The following is a 15,710-nucleotide window of genomic DNA, read 5'->3' on the forward strand; positions in this document are numbered from 1 at the left end:
TCTGATACATTGCAACTGAGTTATATACGAAGAAGTTTTACTAGTTAACTCCATTTGAGACTGGAGTTTGGCTCGTTCTAGAACAGGGAATGGCTCAGGAGCAAAGGATCATTTGTCTGGCCCTGACGGAAGCTAGATTTCAAGGGAGATTTCTGCCCATAAGCATTTTATACTTCAAGCATCCTTCCTCCTTGCTGGACCTTTTCCACTAGAGGCATCCTGAGTCCGGGATTGTGTATAATGTGCCGCACCCTACTCCCTCACGCAAAACACAGCTGATCAGAGCAGGCGATCCTTCTGGAGACATAGAACCTGGGTAACACTGCAGAGCATTTTCAGGTTTCTTTCCTTCCGCTGCGAGGACCAAGGTAAGAGCCCATATACACGGACATTCAGGAAGCGGGGGAAACCAGGGCTGAGCAGTTTGAGTGTGAAGTTCTCAGCTGTAAGGGAGTGCTTAGTAGGTGTGGGCAGAGTAGAGCTGCACAGCCCAGGGCTTCAGCCTCAGAGTGACTGCTCCCTCTGATTTCGTTGGAGACAGAAGCATCATTAATTGTGCTGCTGCTGCAGATGGTTCTAGAGCACGTGCGGCAATTCCTTTTGTACGTTAGTTAGCGTTTTTCTCTCCTTGTTCTGGATTCACTTTATTTTTCTTTTTTTTTTTTTTTTTTTAAAGATTTTATTTATTTATTTGACAGAGAGATCACAAGTAGGCAGAGAGGCAGGCAGAGAGAGAGAGGAGGAAGCAGGCTCCCTGCTGAGCAGAGAGCCCGATGCAGGACTCGATCCCAGGACTCTGAGATCATGACCTGAGCCGAAGGCAGCGGCTTAACCCACTGAGCCACCCAGGCGCCCCTGGATTCACTTTCTAAGAGTGCTAGCACCCTGATTTCCCAGCTGTTCAGCAAGCTTAACTTTAGAATATTGATCCGAGTCTTACTAGGTGAGAGAGACTCTCGCGGGGCATATGGAAGCCATTTTTCTGAGATTCATGTATTTTCCCAGAGCATATCTTGCTTACTTTTATAGTTACGTGAACAGTCAGGTCACTAAGTGCGGAACGGCGCGAGGAGACAAATGTACCTACTCGATGGTACGTATCGGATTGGGTTCCTCTTGGTCAGCCACCTGATCTGTGGCTGGTGGAGTATAGCTCGAAAACTGTTAAAAATGAGCTGTCTTGGGATGCCTGGGTGGCTCAGCTGGTTAAGCGTCTGCCTTCAGCTCAGGACATGGTCCCAGGGTCCTGGGATCAAGTCCCGAGTCCGTCTAGCTCCCTGCACAGCGAGGAGCCTGCTTCTCCCTCTGCTTGCCGCTCCCCCTGCTTGTGCTTGCTCGCTCTTTCTGCCTCTCTGACAGGTAAATAAATAAAATCTTAAAAAAAAAAAAAAAAGAACTGTCCTGAAAAGTTGAGTCTTTTTTTAAAAATATTTTATTTATTTCTTTGAGAGAGTGAGAGAGAGTACAAGCAGGGGAGCAGCAGAGGGAGAGGGAGAAGCAGGCTCCCAGCTAAATCAGTAGCCTGATGCAGGGCTCAATCCCAGGATCCCCAGATCATAAGCTGAGCTGTAGGCAGACGCTTAATCAACTGAGCCACCCAGGCTCCCTGAAAACGTTGAGTCTTTAAAACCACAGAGAGGTACCATTTTTCTTGTCCAATAGCCTGACAAAAATTAAGTGTGACGCTGCTGTGAGCCACAGAACTCTAACTTCTTGCCATTAGAATTATAAGTTGGTACAACCACTATGGAAAACACTCTGACATGTAGGAGGGTTGAGCATTACACTTCTTCTAGGTCTGTACCCCAGAGGCTGTCTGGCCCGCGTGTGCTCGGAGACAAGCAGGACACCTCATGGTGGTGGTTCCTCCTCATAGCTATAAAGTGTGGCCTCGAGGGAATGTTTCACAGCAGTAGAACGAATACGTAGATTGCGGTGTATCCGTACGTGGATTACAGTTCACTGGGGAAAGTAACTGTGCCGCAGCTACGTAGCAGGGTCATGAGTGAAGCAGAGAGGCACGCTGTTGGGCAAAAATAGAAACTTGCAGACGAACACGTATGGCCGGATTCCATTTATGTAAAGATCCCCAGTAGGTCGAACTCACCAGTATGTTCTGAAGAAATACACGTGTGTTGAAACTATGAGGGGGGAGCAAGGAAGTGATGAAAGCTGCAAGCTGATGTTTACTTGGGCTCGGGTGGGCGGGGCTGGTGGGCAGGGAGCGGACACGGGACCGTGGCACTCGGAACCTTCCAAGGAGCATATAGTTTTCTGTTTCTTAAGCTGAAGAGTGGCTACATGGGCCTTATGGTAATTTTGTTCTTTAAACCGTACATAGACGTTTTCATACCTTTTGTACTAAGGACATTTTAAAATTAGAAATTTGAAAAACTTAATGTATATCCAGTTATGCTGTACTTACTTATCCAACCAACGGATTCTTGCTGGAAGCAGGAGAATCCAGTTAAAGGGTTACTTAAGCTGCCGACAGTACTTTTCCATCCTGAGTCCGAGACTCCTTTCTCCATCTTGAGTGGATCAAAAGCAGGTCGTGCCTGCTCTTTAAGAAAGAGGGCGCATATGCTCTGTGCCCTTCTCCCTCCCACCTCTAGAAGAGCGTGTGGGGCCCGTATGTGTCCTTCCACTCACGTCCTCTAGACAGCACAGACGTCGGTAGGGTGACCTATCGCGGAAGATGGTGCTTTCACTGTGAAAGCGCATTGGAAGTAGAAAGCTGTTAAGCTACAGTTTGTCTTTGCTGAGCGTTTGTGAACAGCGTTCACCCGTAAGCTCTCGCTATCTGCTGAACAGATGTCTTATTTCCTGTGTTCTTTTAGGCTGGGAGCCATTTATTGAGCCATGGCCATGCTCCGTATCCTGGCAACAACAGGCAGCTAGTCGTCTCCATCCTCCTCGACTGAAGCTGGAAGCCAAGGCCAAACCCCGTTTGGATATCAACATCACCTCTGTGCTAATTGGTGAGGAGAAAGTTGTCCCTAGAAGATCGGTACCTTTCTGTACATAAGTCGCTTGTCCAGAAGACTGTTAATCCTGGGTTGGCAAATACCTAGGCCCACACTGGACATCACTTACTCACCGTGGCTGCCTCCCTGATAAACTCGAACATGGCCTCATGGTTCTTTTCAACCCATTGCTTCAGAGCTGGGGTCCCATATTAATGCTTTCAGTGATCAAGCAAGAGCTCAGACTGTTTGGGAAACAGAACACTCTCTCTGTTCAGGATGGACTCTCTTCCTGACGATGCTTGGTCACAGGTTTTTCTTAAATGTCCTAGGAGTGAGTTTAGATTCACGTCTTTCAGGCTACACACACACAGAATAATTCTTAGAAGGTACAGTTTTGACCTGATCTTTATAGTAGGTTAAGTTGCCTGTACTGTGTCCCATCAAGTTATCATGTTGACCTGACTCTGAAAATCACTGGGCTGAAGGGTTACCAGGCTAGCGATGCGTGTTCTGGCCATTTCTTTGAAAACAATGAAATGTATGTTCCCTGATTCCGTGTGGTGAGTCGGAACCCCTTGATGCTTATGCTTACGTCGTCTTGGAGAAGAGTAATGTCACGTACAATCAGGTATTGCCTGCCTTTGCCATGACAACCCACACTCACTGTTTGAGTTCATGATCTACGTGACTTGATTTTTGGTGCTACTATAGTTATCCGAGTGATAACACTACCGCACATCGGGACTTTCTTCAGTGTATGTGGTCAAGGCTCGTAGGCTATCCATTGGCTTATTGCACATCAGAATAAGATGAAGAGGTTGTATAGTGAAATGAGACCATAAGTTTATTGATCCCCAAATTTTATTTATTTATTTGTTAAAGATTTTATTTATTTATTTGACATATAGAGATCACAAGTAGACAGAGAGGCAGGCAGAGAGAGAGGAGGAAGCAGGCTCCCTGTTGAGCAGAGAGCCCGATCGGGGCTTGATCCCCGGACCCTGGGATCATGACCTGAGCTGAAGACAGAGGCTTTAACCCACTGAGCCACCCAGGCACCCCGATCTCCAAATTTTAAAACCACTGTCTTACATGATCAGATTTTGTTCATTAAATTTGCCTGGATAATTGATCTCATGTTCCTTCTGTACTGTATTATTTTGATCCTGTATATTTTCCTATATCATGTATTCATCTCGAAGTTTAGATAAAGTTGAGGGTAGCGTTTTAGAAAGCTACAGTAAAGAACTTACTTTGAACGAGAGAATTTTGTTGATACTTCTCATGAGCTTGAGACACCAGAATGTCTTTCAAAAGGCATTCTTGTCTCTGGTAAAGCTGCTATTGTTTTCTTTCTTTTTTTCTTTTCACCTCCAATTCCTTATTCCTAATACTGTGCGGGAACCCAGAAATAATACTGTGACCTCTTAGTATTGAAATAAATCTTACCTATAGCTAACTATTGGAACTGAAAACCAAAAGCCAGTAGTTTTTGTTCTAAAAAATATCATACCTTAATTAGTAGGAAAGGCCTTTATCCAGGGGTGGTACATCATAATTATTTTGTTAACCTGCCCATCCCCTTATATTTCTCCTCTCAAAACCATAAAACCATTCCTGGAGATTGTCAGCTAGATTTCAGCCTCCTGAGATGGGTGTGTGTGTGTTTGTTTGTTTTTTTAAACAAGCCTCCTCACTGGCTTTTCTGTCTTGAAACCCTGTCCCTTAGCATGGCATAGCATACTCTTTGCAAGCGAATTCTCTCTTCTAGGCTGCTTTGCTGTGTCCCCAGTATGTTGGGCCAGAGTCACAGCAAAGTACTCAGTGTTTCCTAAAGTACTGTGTACTTTCATGTCTTTGAAATCTTTGTGTATGCTGTTCCCTTGGCCTGAAATATCCCCGCTCTCCTAACCCCATTAGTAGGGGTCCCCACATCTCTTAAGGTCCAAAGGTCCCCACATCTCTTAAGATTCCTGTGGATCTCAGGACGCCTGGGTGGCTCAGTTGGTTAAGCAGCTGCCTTCAGCTCAGGTCATGATCCCAGCATCCTGGGATCGAGTCTCAGACTCCTTGCTTGGCAGGGAGCCTGCTTCTCCCTCTCCCTCTGCCTGCCACTCTGCCTGTGCTCGCTCTTGCTCCTCTCTCTCTGACAAATAAATAAATAAAATCTTTAAAAAAAAAAAAAAAAAGATTCCTGTGGATCTTGGTGTGTACTGTCCCACTTCTGCCAAAGCAGAATAAATCTTCCCCTGCCCCGTGCTCCTGTAGCATTTCATTTATGTCTTTGTTTTAGCTCTTTCCACATTATGGCTTTACGGCGATGGTTGTTTGGCTAACATTGATTTCTTCCAGTGGAGCATGAGTTCTCCAGGGCACAGACTTTCTGAGAACCCAGCATAGCGCCTAGTATGCAATTAGGCATTCAACAAAAGCTTGTTTTGCTAAACAGAAATTAATTTGACTTGAACCCTCAACCTTTTCTATTTCCGTACTTAATATCTTTGGGGAATTCTTTCTAGATCAGTATGTAAGTACCAAAGAATCATGGATGGCAGATTACTGTAAACAGGACAAGGAAATGGATTCAACCACATCAGAAGACTGGATGGGCTCTTCAGTGGATCCTCCATGCTTTGGACAAAGTAAGATTTTTCTCTACAAATGTGTGAGTAAATAAATCACTGTCGACCAACACAGCCATGTTCCTTCAAGAAATCCAAATAGAATCATCATTTTCTGTGAATAAACCTGTAGGAAATTCTGACTATCTTCTGTAGTTCTGTTTTAATCTTTGCAGGAGACATTTTTCTGGCACAAAATACTGATCTTTTAATATGGGCTGTAATTTCACCTTCGTGGGAGAGAAAAGATCTGCGACATACAATTTTCTAAATTCTGGCAACATTGCATATGAGCTGGTACGCCTGAAACACATCAAGATCAGCCACTGGCCAGTGTGTTTAACTTGGCGAAACTTTCCAGTTGATTTGGACTTTTTGACTGGATTTTAAAAACTATCTTTTCAGTTTTCTAAATCTAGAGGTACAGAGTTTGGATATATTCTTGAAGGGAGGGCAGGCAGGATCCCATATGGAAGAAATTGTTGAACAAGAGGGCTCCGTATTGTTCATAAAGTAGAAAAGAATTGAATACCCAGCCTTTTGAAGAATGAGCAGTCCGTTTGTTCTCTGTTAACGATGTTTTCTTTCCTTATTTAATGCCTCACCATGGAGCTCTGATTTCCTTAGAGCTGGGAGATTGTGGCGGCCAACCGCGTGCTCCTCAGTTGTTCCACAAGCCATTGTCCTCCAAATGCGACTCAGCCCCAGCTCTTTCAGTGCGGTTTCTTTGGGGAGTCCTGGCTGGACTTCACATGGCTCATGAATGCTTAAATATTCCATCTGGTCTGCAAACATGTCACGGGAAGATGGATTTTCTTAGTTTGTGAAGTATTTGAACTGGTTCGTCTCTCCTCAGGGTATAGCAGTAGACTCTCTATCTGCCATGTACTTCTGGAAGGAGGGACAAGGAAGTGTCAGCTATGTTTGCTCTCTGTATTCCCAGGTTGTCGCTTTTGAGTCTCAAGGTCATTGCTTAGGAGCTGGGCTGTTCAGATATCATCAGCCTCAATTCTGGCTCCTCTGCTAACCTTCCCAATTTGTGTGTTGAAAGAATGGAACAGTCCACCCAGAAGACTCTTAGTGATCTTTGTAATATATAATGTGTCCTAGAGAGTATGTTTTGGAAATTATTATTCCTGCAAGGGGATCTTAAATCCAGACTCAGTGTAAACACAAGGATGGCCTAATCTTCAGGATTCCGATGAAGGATTTTCTTTTGTCTCCACCCCTCCACCTTTTTAAAAAACATTTTCTCTTTTCTTTGTAGCTACTAAGCTGCCTTATCTGTGTTCAATGCCAGTGCGAAATTAAAGCTGGATTTTTATTTACTGACAGATTTTTATGGTTACTTACGCTTGCAGAAATAAATCTTTTTAATTAGACAAGAGGTGAATCTACCTGAATTTCCAAACCTCTTTTCCTATTCCTGGGCGTCAGCACGTGTGGCAGATGGGATCGTATTCTTTTAACAGGTCTACTAAATTAATTGTGGGGTGTTTGTCTTCAAAGTCGGTGGACGTGAACCTTCTTGAACCAATCACATCTTTCAGGTCCTCCTGTCACATGAACATTTAGTTACGTTCCCTCCCCCCCAAATTTGTGCATTTCATTCAGGCCAGCTTCAAAATGAGCCCTTGAAATAGAGATTTCTTAAAATGAAATTCAGCCTAAGGGAGCTGCTGATTTCTCACTGTTCCTTTAGCAGGGGAAAGAAAACAGTGGCCTCATTTTTGACATCATTGTTGGCTTTGTCCAGGAAGGGCTGAGATTCTGCAGGTCGACCTGGATGGCGTGGGCCCTTGTGGAGTTTGTTAGTTTGCTATTCAAAGGACACGTGATGCAAATACCAATTGTAAACGTTCTAAAAACTTCCATGTTTAATTTATAATATAAGTAATACTATGAGGTAACGCCTTGATGGAGACTGTTTTGGAATGCAGATTGACTCTTTCCCTTGAAATTTCGGGACCCCTGGGGGATTAGCACTCTCTTAGCTCTGCCTTTCCAAATTGGAATGGAGCGGCTGCCGCCCCGGTCTTTGCCGACTGGTCTTGGTAGCTTTTCCATCGCCATTTAAGAGCGTGCACGCCTTAAGTGAAAAAGCCTCAAAAGACTTGTCATTCCATTAAAGAGAATGTGGACGATGTTTTCCTTCCCCTGTGGAGAAAAACAGGAGCACGCTACTGTACCACATCCCCCACAGTAAAAGCCTATCATAAAAATGTCTCGCTCCCTTTGTTCAAGTACTTTCTTAGGGCTTAGCAGTCACTGAAGGGAATGATCCCAGGATTGCATGATGCTTGCTACTTTTGTAATGCACTCTCTCTGTGCTTATGTTTTGGAAGTGAGTCTTCTTATTTACTGTATATATCCTGACCCTCTAACTTTGTCTCTCCTGTCTACCAGGCCTCCCCCTTGTCTACCTTAGAACTAGGAGTACAGCCAGTCTGACTAACCTAGAGCACCAGATCTATGCTAGAGGTACAGTATAGCCAAGCGAGGGCTTGTTTTATTTTGCTATTTGAAGAACTGCCTTGTCCATCAATTTCGTGTGAACGGGAGCCGGATGGGATACCCCGGGTTTGAGCACGGGGAGCACTTCCGGCGGAGGACCAGAGGGCTCCTTCTGTCAGGAGCGGGCGACGTGCCGCGTCTTCTGTCCGCCCTGACCCTCGGTGGAGGTGGAATCAGCCCGTCAGCGTCTGGGGCAGAGATCCCCAGCGTCTGCGGTGATTTCTGTCTCATTTGGAAAAGCAAGGAAATGGAGCAAAGCCGCCCTCCGTCAGGCAGCGCCACATGTCTTTGTTGATAGGATCCTCGGTGGGCACCGAGGACAGTGCAGGGGCGCCATGGAGTGGAGGCTGTTGTGATCAGGAACCAAACCAAGGAAAAATTTCCCAGGAAATAGTTGCTCAGGCACAGACCTTGATTTCTTTAGCTGTAAATTGAAGTGCTTCAGAGATAGAAAATAAAATGCTTTATTTCTGTCTCTGATCCTTTAACTTTCCTTAAGAATTTGACTAATCAGTAAATATGATTGGAAACAGCAACAGCTTCCAGGAATGGGAATCCCACGATGTTCTTTCCTTTAGTTGTTGGAAGGAGTATGATTGAATCGGTGTGTTTTATGTCTGTGCTTGGCCAACACCAGGTCCTGCCAGGGTCATGATCTGTTTTGTAAAAAAGACCATGTGAGCATCCTCTACCAGGAGTTCAGACCAGCGGTGTTCATGCACGGGGGCCATACAGGGGTTTTCCTGAGACTGATGTGTGTGCGGGGGGGGGGTGGTTCACAAAGGAAGCCCGTGATTGAATCTTCATTTATTAACCAATTTAGATGCTCAGCTTTTCTACATCTCTTATTTAATCTTTCAGGCTAAGCAGCCTGGGCGCCTTAGCTGGTGAGGGAGATGAAGTCATTTGCCTTCATGCACATGACCAGCGAGTAGCGGGCCTGGGACTTGAATCTATTTCTTTTTTTTTTTAAAGATTTTTTAAAATTTATTTGACAGAAAGATCACAAGTAGGCAGAGAGGCAGGCAGAGAGAGGGAAGCAGGCTCCCTGCTAGAGCAGAGAGCCCAATGCGGGACTTGATCCTAGTACCCTGGGATCATGTCCCGAGCCGAAGGCCGAGGCTTTAACCCACTGAGCCACCCAGGCACCCCTTGAATCTATTTCTTATGATTTACAAACCATGTCCTTTCTGATAGACTGGACGCTTCTATGGTGTGAAAACCTACCCTGTTTATAAGGGCCACATTGCTCTGTGAGACAAGTCAAGCAGGCAAGAAATTTCCTTAGCCACACGAAGCCAAGGTTGGATGTGAGGAGACTTAGGTCCTCTCGGCCTATGATGGAACGAGGTCTGGTCACTAGGAGCAGACTTTCTGGGGTCCCCAGGGACTGCCGCTCCCTTGGATGGGCTTGAGAACGTTGTTCGCTGGTGCTGTGACAAAGACAAGGACGCGGTTGATTTGGACCCTAGTGCGGGAGATGTCGGGTCTGTCCCCTGGTGTCGGGTTGGGCTTTGTGGGCATTCCTTGTTGTTTATTCTCAGCGAGGCCGGCTGCTGAAGTCTGTGCCGTTGTGTGTAATCGACACAGGGAGCTTGGGGACCTGAGCAGTGTGCCTGCCCTGACTGCTTCGTTCTAGAGCGACATGCTTGGGACTGTCTTTGTACGGACTCCTAGCACTTTTCTTCTGTATGACGGTGTGATCAAAGCCATTTGCCACCTGCTCTTTTTAAATCTAATTTGCAAGTGGAAACTTCCAGTCTGGCTCACAGTGGGGTATGAAAGCACATCTGGCTTCTTTGCCTCCTGGGTCCTTTATCTGCTATAATAAAGCAGATCTCTCGTGCACGCCTAGAGACGGAGGTGCCTTTCAGGGTGGCACAGTAAGTGCTGTTTACCCTGCAGACGCTCTTAAATCTTTTACTCCCCCTCTGCTCCTGTCACCAGCCTCACAGCTACTCCTTAATTTTGTACTTGATGTCATTTTTTTTTTTTAAAGCCAACCTCGCGAACTCAGTGACGCCATTGGCATGGGAAGTGCATGTCTTCTAGGTGATGATCTAGGAGATATTCTAGGAGATTATCATCGGAAGTATGTAGGGTGTTTGTAAAGGCTAACCATAGAACTGGAGGGACACGCTGCAAACTGTTTATTTTATCGGATTACTGTGTCTTAGACTCCCTTGAGCCACTGTCCTTACCAAAACAGAACCTGCCTTAGCTTAAATTGCTTCTTTTTGTAGCATTTTGTAGCATTTACTAGCTTCTGAAAACTTCAGAAGACACAAAGGGGAAGAAAAGAAATTGATTGCTTTTTAAAAGGCAATAGCAAATAGTGACTTTGATGGTCCTGGCCCAGGCCTTATTCTAGCGGAGGGAGAAGGCAGGGTCATTGTAGTTTGCTTTCTTGTTTGGCTGGCAGGAAACATGTGGACCTGTAAGGTGCATTTAATTTTGCTCTAGTGTTCTCAGTGGGCAGCCGCGGTCACCTCGAGGTGTCATTTTCTGCAGCCGCAGACCATGCGGGTCCTGGTCTTTCTAAGGCCGTCTTTGTGCTTTAGAGCTGGACATGCCGCAAGATTGGGCCATGGCCTGTTCTGTCGGTAGAGCCCGCGCGGTGTGGGCACATGGCTGCTGCCTTCATGGTTCCTGCCCCCTCCTCCCGCTGTGTCTCAGTGCGACCCACGACCCACAGACCCACCGACTGGGAGAGGAGGCGCAGGCCCTCGGCTCTCCTCTTGGCACACCCGTGCCGCTCCAGGTCAGACCACGCGGCAGGGCAGTGGTGTCCGCAGAAGGATCTCAGGGCAGCCTGGGTGTGGAAAGCCATTTCTGGCCACATGGACTCTCACTTTTCTCTTAAGATAGTTTATAGTCAGGTCTCTGGAATTTGGGTGCTTTACAGTTTTGGATTGATTGGTGTTTCTTTCCAGTTTCCCTGCTTAGAAGCTGTTTTGTGAAAAGAAACCATATTTTATACTCCTTTTGTAGTCTCCCCATTGCCTGCCTCATCGCAGACGGTACTGGTATCAATGTGAAAAAGTAGCTGAAGATTTCATTTAAAAACTTTTGGGATAGTATATTTCTGATCTTCCAGGGAGGGCGAAAATAACTATTAGTTTAAGAGGATAGAAGAGAATGTTTTTATTTTGTTGAAAGATGCAGAACACGAAAGTGTAGCTTTCGTAGTAAGGGAATCTTTATTAAAGGCAGGCATTTTGGACATTTGGAATAAACTTTTCCTCTGTGCGCTGTATCTTGCTACAGTTCAGGTCACTCATGGAGAATATATTCCTTGGGCCTCGTGGGGTACCAGATAGGGCCTGGTACCTTCTCTTGATTTAAGGCCCCCAAGAGTTATGGGAGGATTGGGGGCTGGGAGTTGTCCCACATCACGGCCAGTTGTTAGGGGGACTGTCCCCACGTAGCAGGCAGCAGAGGCCACGGAAGATCCCTTGTGTCCCATCACACACCGATGGTGGCTCTGTGTCTGTGGCTGCCACCGTCAGCCCCTTTGCATGAGAGACGGGACACCGCGTGCAGGTCTGGGGAGGGCCTCTGCTGCGCAGACAGGGGCCCGTGCTAACAGCCTTCCTCTGTTTGCCCGCAGCAGAGGTGAAGACCCCCAAGCGCCGGCAGCCGTTTGTCCCTTTTGCTCTGAGGAACCACACAGGCTGCACTTTGTGGTTTGCTACCCTGACCACCACGCCCACCAGGTAAGGCCCCCAGGGTGTCCCCCGAGCCGTCTCTGCCACCAGGAGCTCCTCAGCAGCAGCCCAGCAGTGCAGGGTGGGCCCCTTCTGGAAGCCTTTAGGATTGTATTGGAATCGGCATCTGGCTGTCTGGCTGAGACTGATGATGGGGCGGGGTCTGTAGCCGGAGAAGTAGGTCCCGAGTCCGCAATACCCACATTCTGATCCCGACCCTGGTACACCTTATGTTTAAGGAAAAAGTCAAGCGAACGAAGGATGCTTGTAAGAAGTGGGAAGGAGAAGCCATCCCGCCTTTTCTCCTCGGTCCCCACCTCCTTTTAAAAGAAGCTGAATGTGGTTATTAAACCAGACACCCTGCATTTTTCTTCCAAGATGGCTTTAAAAACACATCCCATATCCCCCTCACCGAGAATGATCTTCCAACCTTCAAATAGTTCACTCCAGATGGAAGTGGGTGGAGCTTGGAGAACAAAGGGGCATTTACCTGGGCCGGGGATGTTCTCTACCAGCTTCCTGCCTGTGTAGACCTTGGCTCTCCCCTCCAAATTCATGCCGAGCTCTCCAGTTTAGGGAACGAGATGCGTGCAGTAAGTAACAGAACTGGCCAATTCGAAGCCACCTTTCTCCTGCCATCCCTAGGTAGGGTAAAGCGGTGATCGATTTCAGCTCTTTCCAAAGCTTCACCGACACTGTGATTGTCACAAAGATAACGGCAGTCCCTGACCTTGTAGGTCATCCCGGTAGCCAGGCTCTCTGGGGATCGAGTTCCAGGAGGGTTTCTGCCCCCAGCCCCGAGCTCTGGGTGAGACGAAGTTAAGCAAGAAGGACGGCCATGCTGGTATGGTCTGATTTGTTTCCAGGGCTGCGCTGTCCCACAGCGGGAGTCCGGGGCTCGTTCCAGAAGGCAATGGCACGTTTCTTGATGATGCGCACAATGTCAGTGAATGGCGGGAAGTCCTCACGGGGGAGGAGATTCCCTTTGAATTTGAAGCAAGAGGAAAGCTTAGACACAGGTAAAGTGTGGTTCATTCTTTTCCTCTCCCCAAAATATACCGTATAGATCTCTGCGTCACAAAAGATTGTCCCTAGTGTTTTGCCTTTTCATGTGCCTTTATTAATGATTTTAATGTTTCATTTTTAAAAGGTATTTCGAAAACCAAGGTTTCCTTTCTCTATTTTGAAAATATACTTCTTCCCATTAATTATCCCTCTGTTTGACATGATAGTTGATGGCCCGTGTGTTGCCAATAATATGATTGAGGCAAAGGCAGGTGACAACACTCAAGTTCATTGTTACATTAGTTCCAGGTGCACAACATAGCAATTCAGCAGCTCTCCATTATCCTGTGCTTGCCACGAGTGCGACCGCCATCTGTCACCGTGCGGCCCTATTACGGTGCCCCCGCCTGTATTTCCTGGACTGTACCTTTTCTCCTCGTGACTTGTTCTTCCCATAAGCGGAATGACACGCTCTTCTTAAAAGGTTATCAAACCACGTTGATTTCGGTTTTTAAGATACGTGTGTGCCACACAGCGCTTTCAGCAGGCAGGTGGTTTCAGGAAGCAGGGCCAGGAATGATAAGAAATTCTGATTCTGAGGAGGATAACACTGACTCATCGAGGGAGATTGTCGGCCCGTGCACTGTTGGAACAGCCAGCCGAAGGATTGCAAAAAACATGAAAGAAGGTTCTGTCTCGTTACTGAGAGGTCATAAAATGGCCTTTTATTTGCAAACATGTTTAAGAGGAATCCAGTGGACAGTGAATAGGTTAAGATTTTAGCATTTGAGCCTCATATCCTTTGTCAAGCCGAGCTGAAACTGAAGCACTCGGCTTCAGCCTTCTGCGCTCTTGGGTTTTCATGGCACTTGAAGTCTTTGTGTGCAAACCTACTCCCGAGGGAAACAGGACTTCCTTGTGCACGGCCTGTACCAGCACACATTATTCTCTTGGGCCTGGCTTTCCGGACTTGGAAAGATCGAGTTTATAAAACCACCGTGCTGGGCACATGTACCTGGAAGCCATGGTAGAATTTCCAGGGACGAGTGGCGAGTGTGCTCCTGTTCCACAAAGTTCCTGGAGAAGCTAATTATAGGACTGTTGGCTGTATTTCTTCACCAGCACTGCCTCCCTTGTGTCAGAAGGGGTTTGACCTCTTTGTCATTTCCGTTTTAGCGGACATGTCTAGTAACCCATTTCAAGTCCCGCTGTTCTGCTTGAATTCATCAAAATAAATGCCTCCTCTGGCTTTTCCCTCTTTGGCACACTGTACCCCATTCCCTGCCTCCCTCCCCCTTTCCTGTCAGCCTCAAATCCAGTTCCCCGTTTCAGGCTTCTGGCTTGAATTAGGCAAAATCTAAAATAGAATTAAATGTGCAATTTCCTCCTGTGCCTCCTGTTCTGCCCACTGCCTTCTGCCCCAGTTTCAGTCGGGCACTTTAGCCCTGAAACTCCAAGGGCTCCGTCTCTCATAACCTGTCTGTAGTCTTGCAGGACTGAAGCCAAACAGCGGAATGTGGTTCTGAGAGAAGTAGGATATTCAACAAGGGAACCAAGAAAAAATTTGTCATTTTATGCATTTCCGAGAGTGTGGTTTTATGATGAAATTGCTGGTACAACAGTTTTACTAGCCCACTGGAATGGTTCTAGCTGACGTCATGATTTTATAGAGGTGGGGGTGGGTGGGGGAAGGACCTGGGCTTGTGCACAGGATTTGCAAAGTTTGTACAAAGGGAGGGTAAATGCCACTCTCGCTCAGGCTTTACAGATCTCGCACGTTTGTTTTAAGTATAACACCCAGTTAAAATATTCTCCTGATTTTTCTTGCATTAGGTAATCACCAAAAGGCTTAACCAACTGGGTTTTTATGTAGTTATATAGTAAATCAGATTTGACTCTTTGCTTCTACTTTCCTTCCCTTTTTAAGATCGTGCTTAACGTCCTTTCCCGTGTTCTGCCTGATAGGCACACCCACGACCTCCGGATTCATCAGCTGCAAGTGAGAGTGAACGGCTGGGAGCAAGTGAGCCCCGTGTCTGTGGACAAAGTCGGGACGTTCTTCCGCTACGCAGCACCGGATAAGAATTCATCTTCCTCTACGGTGTGTGGCTGTTGAATGGGGGTTTGTGGCACGATTGTGCCCTGGCCACATGCCCTTAATGCCAGATGGTCAGCCTGTGAGCTCGTTCTCGTGAGCTTTTCTAGTTCCTCATTTCCCCTAGCTCTAGGAAGAAGACATAAGACAATCTGGGGTCAGTCATAGGCATTTGTAGTCGATATGTAGATAAGCCACCGATGGTTAATTTCAGTAGAAAAAACAAGATCCAAATTACCGTGAACATATACTCCCTCACCTCTGCAGACCCATCTCATACTTGGTCGGCCCAACTGGCAGTTTACTAATCTGCCAAACGTGTATTGGCTCTGTTTCTGCATATTGTTATGTTTCCTTCTTTATGTTTCTTGTAATGCTGTTCCTTAATCCTTCTGTCTCCGTGTCTCCAAATTCTTTCTGGCATCAAGACTGATGTCCACTGTTAGTCATTTTCTGATCACACATCCTATCGCATGCCCTCACCCTAATGGCACCCCAGCCTGCGGTGTTAGGGGTTGGAGGGCCGGCCTGGGGAGTGACGCCGGTGGCCTCCTTCTCGAGAACATGCAGGTGGACGCTGGCATCCTGGCTGGTGCGGCCGCCAGTGCTCTTACCCAGTGCTTAGTCCTACTTTGTAGACCTGCATTCCTCTCTGGGGAGCCAGGGACGAGTGGGAAGGTGCAGATTTGCAAGGACCATCATAGCTTTCCTTTTTCTGCCTTTATTCATGAAAAATACTCTCGGAGAATACTGTTCCTTCCACTTTTCCTGTGCCCCAAGTTTCTTAAAAAAGGAAACT

At 46.7% G+C, this 15,710-nt stretch overlaps 1 protein-coding gene across 8 annotated transcripts in view; it reads left to right on the forward strand.

Moving 5' to 3' along the window:
* VPS13D (vacuolar protein sorting 13 homolog D) overlaps positions 1-15,710 on the forward strand; it is a 255,002-nt gene that overhangs the window by 89,628 nt on the left and 149,664 nt on the right. For 3 of the 8 annotated variants that reach the window (XR_006383119.1, XM_044237192.1, XM_044237195.1), the window contains exons 38-43: positions 2,841-2,981; positions 5,489-5,611; positions 7,997-8,071; positions 11,715-11,820; positions 12,678-12,830; positions 14,782-14,917. Coding sequence is in view for 7 of the 8 variants with exons in the window: in XM_044237192.1 (XP_044093127.1) it covers positions 2,841-2,981; positions 5,489-5,611; positions 7,997-8,071; positions 11,715-11,820; positions 12,678-12,830; positions 14,782-14,917 (734 nt within the window). In the remaining variant the exon portion in view is untranslated. The remainder of the gene's footprint in view (positions 1-2,840; positions 2,982-5,488; positions 5,612-7,996; positions 8,072-11,714; positions 11,821-12,677; positions 12,831-14,781; positions 14,918-15,710) is intronic. The other 5 variants (XM_044237194.1, XM_044237196.1, XM_044237197.1 and 2 more) reach the window with 3 other exon arrangements.

The sequence above is a fragment of the Neovison vison genome, chromosome 2 (assembly GCF_020171115.1).
Source record: "Neovison vison isolate M4711 chromosome 2, ASM_NN_V1, whole genome shotgun sequence".
Classification (NCBI taxonomy): Eukaryota; Metazoa; Chordata; class Mammalia; order Carnivora; family Mustelidae; genus Neogale; species Neogale vison.